The sequence below is a fragment of the Onychostoma macrolepis genome, chromosome 03 (assembly GCF_012432095.1).
Source record: "Onychostoma macrolepis isolate SWU-2019 chromosome 03, ASM1243209v1, whole genome shotgun sequence".
In the NCBI taxonomy this organism is placed as follows: domain Eukaryota; kingdom Metazoa; phylum Chordata; class Actinopteri; order Cypriniformes; family Cyprinidae; genus Onychostoma; species Onychostoma macrolepis.
Genome location: NC_081157.1, coordinates 51808376 through 51822266, shown reverse-complemented (window position 1 = coordinate 51822266; position 13891 = coordinate 51808376). Strand labels below are relative to the sequence as shown.

The window sequence follows — 13891 nt, the reverse complement described above, 5'->3', positions numbered from 1 at the left end:
CATCATTTATCCGATTCAATAAACGGAGAGTTTACTTGCAACTTGTTTCCGCGTTTCTATCGTGACAGAACGATCTGACCAACAGATGGAAGCAGCGAGTAGCTCTACCGGATCGCTGGAAGGATTCGTGAACAGCAGCCTACTTCGTATGGATTCCCAGGAGAATAATCTCAACAATACAGCTCGCGCTGTTCAGGCTCTAGTGGTGCAGGTGTCCGAGCTCACCCAACAGCTCCAACATCCCCCCGCACCGCCGGTTCCCCTACCACCACCAGAGAACCCCTATCAGGCGGAGCCCCGCCTACCAGTTCCAGAATCATATGCAGGTGAACCGAACTACTGTCGAGCATTCCTAACACGATGTTCCATGCATTTTTCTCTCCAACCCAGAACATTTAATAATGAGCGGGCCAGGGTCGCCTTTGTGTTAACACTGCTGACTGGGAAAGCAGCACTCTGGGGAACGGCGGTGTGGGAGAATCAAGATCCGTGCTGTTCCTCGTTCCAGGATCTCTCCGCAGAGATGAGACGGGTGTTTGATCGGGCCGTTGCTGGTAGAGAGGCAGCAAGGATGTTGGCCGATTTACAACAGAGAGAGAGGTCCGTATCGGATTTTTCGATCGAGTTTCGGACCCTAGCGGCGGAGAGTCAATGGAACGAGGAAGCGCAGTGGGACATGTTCCTGCATGGGCTGGCTGACCGGCGTCCAAAGGAGATCTATGCCATGGACCTTCCCACATCTCTCAACGACCTGATCGCTCTGGCATTAAGAGTGGACGGACGGTTGTCACGAATGGATCGCCGCTCACAGCCCAGTCGTCCCACCGGAGGGACCGAGGCCAACGGTTTGGAGGCGGGACGTGGTCAGCCCTGTCTACGATCACGAGCCTATGCAGGTGGGGCGAGCTCGGCTTTCCCGGGAGGAGAAGGAGGCGGAGGTCCCAGGGCCTCTGCATGTACTGTGGAGGAGCGGGTCATTTGCCTACAACTGTCCGTTAAAGGGTCAGCCCGATAGTAAGTATGAGGCTACTGTCGGGTGGGATCTCCGTGAAGACCTCATCCACATCTACTCTCCTTCTGGTAAGACTGAGATGGTCAACTCACCTTCACGACTGTCAAGCACTTCTGGATTCTGGGGCAGAAGGTAATTTTATGGATTACACATTTGCACGCAAACTCCAAGTTCCCCTCAGACCCCTCACACACAAGATCGCAGTACACGCTCTCAACGGCCAAGAACTCCCCACCATCTCATTCATCACAGAGGACATCACCCTCATCACATCAGGCAATCACACCGAGACTATTTCCTTTTACATACTGGACACCCCCCTTGCACCCATCGTCCTTGGTCACCCTTGGCTCACCCGTCACAACCCTAAAGTGGACTGGCAATTAAAGTCTGTGTCGGCATGGAGCAGTCATTGTCATAAGTCTTGTCTAGTGTCTGCCTGTCCGTCTGTTTCTGTCCCTGTGTTTCAGGAGGAGGCAGTGGATTTATCTAACGTGCCCACGGAGTACCTGGACCTGAAGGAGGTGTTCAGTAAGTCTCGGGCTGCTTCTCTTCCCCTGCATCGTCCCTATGACTGTGCCATAGAGTTACTGCCAGGTACATCTCCGCCTAAAGGCAAGTTATATTCACTCTCTGCTCCAGAGAGGGAGGCTATGGAGAAATATATTTCTGATTCTCTAGCAACAGGGTTCATCCGTCCTTCCTCTTCTCCAGCGGGGGCGGGGTTCTTTTTTGTGGGGAAGAAGGACAGGTCTCTGCGACATTGTATTGACTACCGGGGGTTGAACAACATCACGGTAAAGAATACTTATCCTTCGCCGTTGATGTCTTCAGCCTTCGAGAGGTTGCAGGGAGCCTCTGTCTTCACAAAGTTGGATGTACGTAATGCTTATCATTTGGTTCGCATCAGGGAGGGGGATGAATGGAAGACCGCCTTTAACACTCCCAGGGGGCATTTTGAATACTTGGTTATGCCTTTCGGGCTATCCAACTCTCCAGCGGTCTTCCAAGCACTTGTCAACGACGTGCTGCGAGACATGGTCCATCAGTTCATATATGTCTACCTGGATGACATATTGACTTTTTTTCTGCGTCTCTCCAGGAACACGTGCAGCATGTCCGACAAGTGCTCCAGAGGTTGCTAGAGAATGGGCTTTTTGTCAAGGCGGAGAAATGCGATTTTCATGCACAGTCTGTTCCTTTTTTAGGTTACATCGTGTCGACTGAGGGAGTACGCATGGATCCTGAGAAGATTAAGGCTGTGGTGGAAAGGCCAAGCCCAGATTCCCGTAAGGCCCTGCAGAGGTTTCTGGGATTCGCCAATTTTTACCGGCGTTTCATTCGCAATTTCAGCCAACTAGCCGCGCCTCTGACCGCCTTGACCTCCCCCAGAACGACGTTCAGGTGGTCAGACGCAGCCGAGGCTGCGTTAACCAAACTGAAAGGCTGCTTTGTTTCAGCCCCATCCTTATTACCCCTGATCCTTCACGTCAGTTCGTGGTGGAGGTCGATGCGTCAGAGGTGGGGGTAGGTGCAGTGCTATCCCAGCGCTCTCCCTCAGACGACAAGGTGCACCCTTGCGCGTTTTTGTCTCCTCGTCTGTCCCCAGCCGAACACAATTATGACATTGGTAACAGAGAGTTGTTGGCAGTCAAGTTCGCATTGGAGGAATGGCGCCACTGGTTAGAAGGGTCGGGAGTACCTTTTATCGTCTGGACCGATCATAAGAACTTGGAATACATTAGAACGGCTAAAAGATTAAACTCCAGGCAGGCTCGGTGGTCTCTTTTTTTCGGTCGTTTGATTTTACTCTCGTACCGCCCGGGTTCCAAGAACATCAAACCCGATTCTTTATCACGTATTTTTGACCGTTCCGAACGCCCGTCTACTCCCGAGTGCGTTTTACCTGAGACCATATTTGTCTCTACACTCACATGGGAGGTCGAATCGAAGGTCAAAGCGGCCTTAGAAGGGGTAACGCCTCCGGCACGTTGCCCACCGAACCGTTTATTTGTGCCTGAGGAGTTACGGTCCAGCGTTATTCAGTGGGGACATTGTTCCAATGTGGCTTGTCATCCAGGAGTCAGTCGTACTAATTTTTTAGTCAAGCAACGATTCTGGTGGCCTCTCATGGCTCGTGACGTTCACAATTTTGTCTTGGCTTGCTCAGTCTGTGCCACTGGTAAGTCTTCCAATCGACCCCAGATGGGTTACTTCAACCGCTGCCGGTGCCTTGAGACCCTGGTCCCATATCGCTCTAGATTTTGTCACCGCCTCCCACCCTCCCAGGGTCACACAGTAGTTTTGACCGTGGTGGACCGGTTCTCGAAGGCAACCCATTTCATTCCCTTGCCCAAATTACCCTCAGCCAAGGAGACAGCGTTGATTGTCGTTGACCACGTCTTTCGGTTACATGGCCTCCCGATGGACGTGGTTTCCGACAGAGGACCCCAATTTGTGTCCAAATTTTGGCGAGAATTTTGTAAGTTACTGGGGGCGACTGTCAGTCTGTCCTCAGGGTTCCACCCCCAGAGCAATGGTCAAACTGAGCAAGCAAGATTTAGAAAGAACGCTGCGATGTATGGTATCCAAGAATCCTTCCTCGTGGAGTCAACAACTTTCTATGGTGGAGTACGCCCACAATACGTTACCAGTGTCATCCACGGGCCTATCTCCGTTTGAGTGTAGCGTAGGTTACCAGCCACCAATTTTTCCTAGTCTGGAATCCGAGGTCGCGGTCCCCTCCGCCCACGCTTTCGTCCAGAGGTGTCACCGCACTTGGACTAGAGCCCGTGAGACTCTACTCCAAATGGGGTCACGCACCAAGGCCAAAGCCGACCGCCACCGGTCTAGGCCTCCCGTATACGTCGCTGGTCAAAAAGTGTGGCTTTCTACCAAGAACATTCCTCTCCGCTCCGTGTCTAATAAACTTGCACCCAAATTCATTGGCCCGTTCACTGTCACCAAGATCATTAGTCCGGTGGCAGTCCGCCTCAACCTCCCTCCAGTGTACAGGAGAATTCATCCCGTCTTTCATGTATCTAAAATAAAGCCCGTTTTTCATTCACGTATTAATCCGCCGGCCCCGGTTCCCCCTCCGCCGCAACTCGTAGATGGGGAACCTACTTATTCGGTCAATCGTATTCTGGACTCAAGACGGAGGGGACGCGGATTTCAGTACTTGGTGGACTGGGAAGGTTACGGTCCGGAGGAGAGAAGTTGGGTACCGGCTAGAGACATACTGGACCACACCCTTATTGATGATTACAATCGACAGGTAAGGGAGCCTGGGAACGCCAGGAGGCGTTCCTAGGGGGAGGGGTACTGTCACGGTTCTTAAATCCTATGCCTCTTTCTCGTCTTGTGCTCGTTGTTGTTGTTTAGAGTATGTGGGCGTGCCGACTCATCTGCGCTGATCACGATCCAATCATCAGCACCAGCTGCAGCTCATCACAACACCTTCAAATACTCACCACCTTCTCCTCTCCTTTGTCAGATCGTTGTTTGTGAGTCTCCGGTTGTGTTGCCCGTCTTCATTCCAGCCTGGTGTCTTCGTCTTTCCTGTTTTCGTGTTTCCTGTGGATTATCACTCTGGATTTGTCACCTACCATCAGCACTTCTCTTCACGACACTCATCTGACCATCGACGTCCCTGCATCACTATCCTGTTTCTCTCTGAACTGTTTCCATCATCATTTATCCGATTCAATAAACGGAGAGTTTACTTGCAACTTGTTTCCGCGTTTCTATCGTGACATTTAATCCATCTTGTAGATGGAACTAAGGTTCAATTAAAGTGGGAACTAAATGTCTTTTCCAACTTAAATATACAGTCACAAAGAATTATTTTAAGTAATTGCAACTTAATAAATTTATGTTAGAACTTAAATTCCAACTTAAAATAAAAAGTGAAGACAACATATTTTCAAACTGATTGTCAGTGTAACTCAGAATTGTCAAGTTCACTTATTGTGTTTCTTTAATTACGCATTAAATTTATTTACTTAATCATTTAAAGGCAATGGATTTCTTTTTTTTTTTTTTTTAAAGAAAACTGATCGCTTTTTACAGTGTTAGTTTGGGCTCCTCCTCAATGCATCCTATAGAGATGTTGTCAAATCTCTCACACATCCAGTCGGTTTTTCTTCATTAGTAACATGCAATTTTATAGGACTTGTTGAATTTGATCTTTAGCTTGCATTCTTTATCATGTAGACAATAGGTTAAGTAAAAACATTAATATGCAATACCGAATAAATATAGCAAAATGCTCTTCTTTATAGTTATTTTTCTAGCTGACTGATGAGCTTGTGGATGCCCAATGGTTATTCTGAGTTAAATGTATTGTTACGTGGCATTGTTTACAAGCGTTGCACATTTTCCACAGTTTGACACAGAATGAGCGATTACATGAGACATTTCAATATGTTGTACTGTAGGCTCTCTTATAAAATAGCCTTCCTTTTGATGTTAATTCATTCGCCTGCCTCATTAAAGAGCGACAAAACCGTATTTATTGAATGAATTTCATTATGAATTTGGCAGAATGCTAAAGCTGATCCTTTGTTTATTAAAAAGTAACAAAACACAAAGCTTATTGTGATTACTGGACGGCAAGTGCGCTGCAAACAGGCTAATATGAAGTTCACGCATTAACAGAACAGCATATAGACTAAGATCTTGATAACAAGAAGCCATATTAGTAATGATTATAAACGAGAATTGTTAACGATATTGCCAATATCCACACAGCTGACAGCTTTACCTGTTGAAGTTTGTTCAAGTTGTGCAAGAAATAGACACTGCTTTTCTGCACTTTCACTTTACACGTCTCCATCATTTTGATCTCTCTCGTGCTGCGTTTAGCAGCATTTCTGCAGAGATGAGGACTTTTTTCCACTAAAACTTTGATGCGCATCATCTCAGTTTAATGCAAAACAATCAGGAAAATAAATAAATAAAGTCATAACATGTAAATATACATTGTCGCCAGCGTCGACCTCAGCAAAAACTTCACTCACAAATTTATATTTTAGTCGCAGTTTGGAGCCCTGATACTGTATATACAGGCATTCAGGTGGACCCAAAATATGAATGCAATGCAAAACAGCAACGCTTATGCAGCATTTTCTATAACGGTTTTCTAAAGGAAAATGCTTAACATGCCACTTTGGGTGTTGTGTTCAAATTCTGGGTTCTTATGCTTGCCTGTATGCTTGATCAATAATACAGTATCCTGAATTAGTCATTGTACTTTAAGCCACATTAAGCATTTTTCACGTCCACATGTCCTGCAAGAAGCAGTGTTGGACGCTGAAGACCAAGCGGTTGCCGTGGTAACGAACAACTATGCTTTTGCTAGCGAGATGAGATTGGGCTACTGTATAAACATTGTGGGTTTATGCATGTGATTACATGAAAGTGACGGCTAATAAAACTAACAAATCATAGAAATGAACATCTATTCATTAAGTTTATACAGTGGGGCAAAAAAGTATTTAGTCAGCCACCAATTGTGCAAGTTCTCCCACTTAAAAAGATGAGAGAGGCCTGTAATTTTCATCATAGGTATACCTCAACTATGAGAGACAAAATGAGAAAAAAAAATCCAGAAAATCACATTGTAGGATTTTTAAAGAATTAATTGATAAATTCCTTGGTAAAATAAGTATTTGGTCACCTACAAACAAGCAAGATTTCTGGCTCTCACAGACCTGTAACTTCTTCTTTAAGAGGCTCCTCTGTCCTCAACTCGTTACCTGTATTAATGGCATCTGTTTGAACTCGTTATCAGTATAAAAGACACCTGTCCACAACCTCAAACAGTCCAACTCCAAACTCCACCATGGCCAAGACCAAAGAGCTGTCAAAGGACACCAGAAACAAAACTGTAGACCTGCACCAGGCTGGGAAGACTGAATCTGCAATAGGTAAGCAGCTTGGTGTGAATAAATCAACTGTGGGAGCAATTATTAGAAAATGGAAGACATACAAGACCACTGATAATCTCCCTCGATCTGGGGCTCCAGGCAAGATCTCACCCCGTGGGGTCAAAATGATCACAAGAACTGTGAGCGAAAATCCCAGAACCACATGGGGGGACCTAGTGAATGACCTGCAGAGAGCTGGGACCAAAGTAACAAAGGCTACCATCAGTAATGTTTAATGTTTAATGTACAACTTTATTGTCCACCTGAGTGGAAAATTGTCTTTGGCTCACCAACACAACAAGATTAATAACAACATACAAATAGAATAAAATCACAATAACTAGTCACGTTACACACACAACACAAAGAAAAAATGGATACAATTCAAGCCTTACACACTGCTTAATTAAAAAGTTGCTGAATTAATGATTCTAATTGCATTGGGGATAAAGGACCTCTTATACACATTTTTATTTGCTAGTGGAACTCTATAACGTCTACCTGACTTCAAGAGCTCAAACTGGCTAAAAAGAGGATGAGAGCCATCTGCAAGAATAACTCTCGCCGCCTTCTTTGTCCTGCGCACACACAGCAACACACTGCGCCGCCAGGGACTCAAATCCTGCAGTGCCAGATGTGTCCCCCTGCTTAAGCCAGTACATGTCCGGCCCGTCTGAAGTTTGCTAGAGAGCATTTGGATGATCCAGAAGAGGATTGGGAGAATGTCATATGGTCAGATGAAACCAAAATAGAACTTTTTGGTAAAAACTCAACTTGTCGTGTTTGGAGGAGAAAGAATGCTGAGTTGCATCCAAAGAACACCATACCTACTATGAAGCATGGGGGTGGAAACATCATGCTTTGGGGCTGTTTTTCTGCAAAGGGACCAGGACGATTGATCCGTGTAAATGAAAGAATGAATGGGGCCATGTATCGTGAGATTTTGAGTGAAAACCTCCTTCCATCAGCAAGGGCATTGAAGATGAAACGTGGCTGGGTCTTTCAGCATGACAATGATCCCAAACACACCGCCCACGCAACGAAGGCCAGTCTCCAGATCTCAACCCCATCGAAAATCTTTGGAGGGAGTTGAAAGTCCGAGTTGCCCAAAACATTACTGCTCTAGAGGAGATCTGCATGGAGGAATGGGCCAAAATACCAGCAACAGTGTGTGAAAACCTTGTGAAGACTTACAGAAAACGTTGGACCTCTGTCATTGCCAACAAAGGGTGTATAACAAAGTATTGAGATGAAATTTTGTTATTGACCAAATACTTATTTTCCACCATAATTTGCAAATAAATTCTTTAAAAATCCTACAATGTGATTTTCTGGATTTCTTTTCTTCTCATTTTGTCTCATAGTTGAGGTATACCTATGATGAAAATTACAGGCCTCTCTCATCTTTTTAAGTGGGAGAACTTGCACAATTGGTGGCTGACTAAATACTAATATAAACTTTTTTGCCCCACTGTATGTGTAATGGCTTTCATTTCTTCATCAAATGCGTGTGATTTTTGTTGGAATATATTCCTCTATATCTGTTTCTGCTGGTAAGTGCTACAAATTAACAAAAGACTACATGCAGATAATTTATCTGAAATAGTTATTTAACGATATATTATACACTTTAGATTACAGAACAAGCAATGTTTGCAGTGTTCCTACATGGCTTTGACCAGCAGATGTTGCTAGCGTGCCGTCACTCATGCATTGCGCATGCGTGGAGTAAGTCATTATTACGAGAAAGTTTCTCATTATTCCATAACTTTCTGATGTTATGTCAGGATTAACTTTTATGTACTTTCACTTTTCAGTTTTTTTTTTAATGAGTTACTGACAAATGTACTGTTTTTACTTTTATTTCAGACTTTATTGAAGATAATGAGGAGAAAGAAAAATTGAGTGAAGTTGAGGAGAAAAATTGTGTCAAAAATGGAGAAAAACCCAAACAGAAAGATTTAAAGGAAAAAGAGCCAAGAAATCTTTCACCTGCACTCAGTGTGGAAAGAGTTTCACATACAAATGTCATCTTGAGCTTCACATGAGAGATCATGCTGGAGAAAAACCGTTCACTTGTGATCAGTGCGGTTACAGATTTTTGAGAACTTCAATCCTGAAGAAACACCTGAGTGTTCATACAAAGGAGAAGCCACATTCATGTCATTTGTGTGGAAAGAGTTTTTCACGTCCAGAAAATTTAAAAGAACATCAGAAAATACATGCTGTTGTGAGAGAGTACATTTGCTTTGAGTGTGACAAGACTTTTACTACAGCAAAGTGTGTAAAAAGGCATGAGAGGATTCACACTGGAGAGAAACCTTACAAGTGTTCACACTGTGACAAGAGATTCAGTGATCCAGCAAATATGAAAACACATGAGATGATCCACACTGGAGAGAAACCATACACATGTGATCAGTGCGGGAAGAGTTTCACACGAAAAGGACGCATTATGTCACATATGAGAGTTCACACTGGAGAGAAACCATTCACTTGTGATCAGTGTGGGAAGAGTTTCTCACAATCATTCAGACTTAAGGAGCACATGAACATCCACACTAGAGAGAAACTATACTCATGTGATCAATGCGGCAAAACATTTTTGAGAGCTTCAGACCTGAAGAATCACCTGAGAGTTCATACAAAGGAGAAGCCACATTCATGTCATTTGTGTGGAAAGAGTTTTTCGCATCTAGAACATTTGAAAGAACATCAGAAAATACACACTGGTGTGAGAGAGTACATGTGCTTTGAGTGTGAGAAGACTTTTACTACAGCGAGCCGTTTAAAACTGCATGAGAGGGTTCACTCTGGAGAGAAACCTTACGAGTGTTCACACTGTGACAAAAGATTCAATCAGTCAGCAAATCTGAAAATACATGAGAGGATCCACACTGGAGAGAAATCGTATTGTAAGGATCCACCCGCCGGTCCAAAAAACGGAATCCAGCGGCCTGGTTGAAGTTTATCTGCGTGTATGTCTTAAATGGCGCTTCTGCAAGAAATTATCTTAAATCATTAATATTTTGGTTTTCAATCAAAAATCTGACTCCATGAATTATTTTGGTCTGACTCCAATTGTCTTGTGTTTATAATTTAAAAACTGATCATAGTGATTGATTATAATTTAGAAATTTGATTATTCTGGGAAATTCCATACTTTCAGTTATTCATTCATCAAGGACCTAACATCACTTAGAAATGCACTCGGCCGTTTTAGTGAATTCACGGACACAAACTCGCCAGTCCTGGTCCTACTCAGAGGGCACAGAGTGATTAAATACCTTTATGTAGGCTGCACCCGCAAGCATATAACAAAAGCGTAAATTTACTCCATAATCACGAAGACTGTAACTTGTTAAGCCGGTGACAGACAGAAATCAGAAGATCCCTAATGGACAGCCCCTGCCGACCATTGGTACTTACATGTGATCAGTGCGGGAAGAGTTTCACACGAAAAGGACGCATTATGTCACATATGAGAGTTCACACTGGAGAGAAACCTTACAAGTGTTCACACTGTGACAAAAGATTCAATCAGTCAGCAAATCTGAAAATACATGAGAGGATCCACACTGGAGAGAAACCTTACAAGTGTTCACACTGTGACAAAAGATTCAATCAGTCAGCAAATCTGAAAATACATGAGAGGATCCACACTGGAGAGAAACCATTCACTTGTGATCAGTGCGGGAAGAGTTTCACACGAAAAGGACGCATTATGTCACATATGAGAGTTCACACTGGAGAGAAACCTTACAAGTGTTCACACTGTGACAAGAGATTCAGTGATCCAGCAAATATGAAAACACATGAGATGATCCACACTGGAGAGAAACCTTACAAGTGTTCACACTGTGACAAGAGATTCAGTGATCCAGCAAATATGAAAACACATGAGATGATCCACACTGGAGAGAAACCTTACAAGTGTTCACACTGTGACAAAAGATTCAATCAGTCAGCAAATCTGAAAATACATGAGAGGATCCACACTGGAGAGAAACCATACACATGTGATCAGTGCGGGAAGAGTTTCACACGAAAAGGACGCATTATGTCACATATGAGAGTTCACACTGGAGAGAAACCTTACAAGTGTTCACACTGTGACAAAAGATTCAATCAGTCAGCAAATCTGAAAATACATGAGAGGATCCACACTGGAGAGAAACCATACACATGTGATCAGTGCGGGAAGAGTTTCACACGAAAAGGACGCATTATGTCACATATGAGAGTTCACACTGGAGAGAAACCTTACAAGTGTTCACACTGTGACAAAAGATTCAATCAGTCAGCAAATCTGAAAATACATGAGAGGATCCACACTGGAGAGAAACCATTCACTTGTGATCAGTGCGGGAAGAGTTTCACACGAAAAGGACGCATTATGTCACATATGAGAGTTCACACTGGAGAGAAACCATTCACTTGTGATCAGTGCGGGAAGAGTTTCACACGAAAAGGACGCATTATGTCACATATGAGAGTTCACACTGGAGAGAAACCTTACAAGTGTTCACACTGTGACAAAAGATTCAATCAGTCAGCAAATCTGAAAATACATGAGAGGATCCACACTGGAGAGAAACCTTACAAGTGTTCACACTGTGACAAGAGATTCAGTGATCCAGCAAATATGAAAACACATGAGATGATCCACACTGGAGAGAAACCTTACAAGTGTTCACACTGTGACAAAAGATTCAATCAGTCAGCAAATCTGAAAATACATGAGAGGATCCACACTGGAGAGAAACCTTACAAGTGTTCACACTGTGACAAAAGATTCAATCAGTCAGCAAATCTGAAAATACATGAGAGGATCCACACTGGAGAGAAACCTTACAAGTGTTCACACTGTGACAAGAGATTCAGTGATCCAGCAAATATGAAAACACATGAGATGATCCACACTGGAGAGAAACCTTACAAGTGTTCACACTGTGACAAAAGATTCAATCAGTCAGCAAATCTGAAAATACATGAGAGGATCCACACTGGAGAGAAACCATACACATGTGATCAGTGCGGGAAGAGTTTCACACGAAAAGGACGCATTATGTCACATATGAGAGTTCACACTGGAGAGAAACCATTCACTTGTGATCAGTGCGGGAAGAGTTTCACACGAAAAGGACGCATTATGTCACATATGAGAGTTCACACTGGAGAGAAACCATTCACTTGTGATCAGTGCGGGAAGAGTTTCACACGAAAAGGACGCATTATGTCACATATGAGAGTTCACACTGGAGAGAAACCATTCACTTGTGATCAGTGCGGGAAGAGTTTCACACGAAAAGGACGCATTATGTCACATATGAGAGTTCACACTGGAGAGAAACCATTCACTTGTGATCAGTGCGGGAAGAGTTTCACACGAAAAGGACGCATTATGTCACATATGAGAGTTCACACTGGAGAGAAACCATACACATGTGATCAGTGCGGGAAGAGTTTCACACGAAAAGGACGCATTATGTCACATATGAGAGTTCACACTGGAGAGAAACCATACACATGTGATCAGTGCGGGAAGAGTTTCACACGAAAAGGACGCATTATGTCACATATGAGAGTTCACACTGGAGAGAAACCTTACAAGTGTTCACACTGTGACAAGAGATTCAGTGATCCAGCAAATATGAAAACACATGAGATGATCCACACTGGAGAGAAATCGTATAAGGATCCACCCGCCGGTCCAAAAACGGAATCCAGCGGCCTGGTTGAAGTTTATCTGCGTGTATGTCTTAAATGGCGCTTCTGCAAGAAATTATCTTAAATCATTAATATTTTGGTTTTCAATCAAAAATCTGACTCCATGAATTATTTTGGTCTGACTCCAATTGTCTTGTGTTTATAATTTAAAAACTGATCATAGTGATTGATTATAATTTAGAAATTTGATTATTCTGGGAAATTCCATACTTTCAGTTATTCATTCATCAAGGACCTAACATCACTTAGAAATGCACTCGGCCGTTTTAGTGAATTCACGGACACAAACTCGCCAGTCCTGGTCCTACTCAGAGGGCACAGAGTGATTAAATACCTTTATGTAGGCTGCACCCCGCAAGCATATAACAAAAAGCGTAAATTTACTCCATAATCACGAAGACTGTAACTTGTTAAGCCGGTGACAGACAGAAATCAGAAGATCCCTAATGGACAGCCCCCTGCCGACCATTGGTACTTAAATATGATCTGTCCTGGACACAGATTTGCGGAAATGTTTAGACTACACAATAATCTACTTGAAAAAATGATTCCTGGAAACCCCAGCGTAAATCAAACTTAACATTTATTTTTTGCCAGGCATAATCAAACGATAGTAGAAATCAATAAAGAACAAATTCAATCAATTCAAAACGAGAATACATCATTTACAGGAAATGTATTAAAACTTGGTTACACAACTGATCAGCATGAAACACAAACCTAGAATATTAAAATAATATCAAAGAGTCAGCATACCTGGCAGATAGAGAAACACGGTAATCGTGCGGGAAGTTCAGTTTACAGATGCTAGAAACATGGCTTTCAAATGACAGATTGCTATCGAACAGCACACCTAGGTTCCTGACTGATGAAGAAGAATTGACAGAGCAGCCGTCAAGTGTTAGATAATGTTCTAGGTTACATGTGGGGTTTTTAGGTCCGATAATTAACACCTCTGTTTTTTCAGAATTTAGCAGTAAAAAATTACTCGTCATCCAGTTTTTTATATCGACTATGCATTCCGTTAGTTTCTCAATTTGGTGTGTTTCACCGGGCCGCGAAGAAATATAGAGCTGAGTATCATCAGCATAACAGTGAAAGCTAACACCATGTCTCCTGATAATATCTCCCAAGGGTAACATATAGGCGTGAAAAGTAACGGCCCTAGTACTGAGCCTTGAGGTACTCCATACTGCACTTGTGATCGATATGATACCTC

General features: G+C 43.3%; 1 protein-coding gene across 1 annotated transcript in view; it reads left to right on the top strand.

Annotated features, from left to right (window-relative positions):
- The first annotated feature begins 8623 nt into the window (after positions 1-8623).
- LOC131536470 (zinc finger protein 721-like) overlaps positions 8624-13891 on the top strand; it is a 39289-nt gene continuing 34021 nt past the window's right edge. The window contains exons 1-3 of the mRNA XM_058769409.1: positions 8624-8670; positions 8812-9854; positions 10368-12555. Coding sequence (XP_058625392.1) covers positions 8987-9854; positions 10368-12555 — 3056 coding nt within the window. The 5' untranslated portion in view covers positions 8624-8670; positions 8812-8986. The remainder of the gene's footprint in view (positions 8671-8811; positions 9855-10367; positions 12556-13891) is intronic.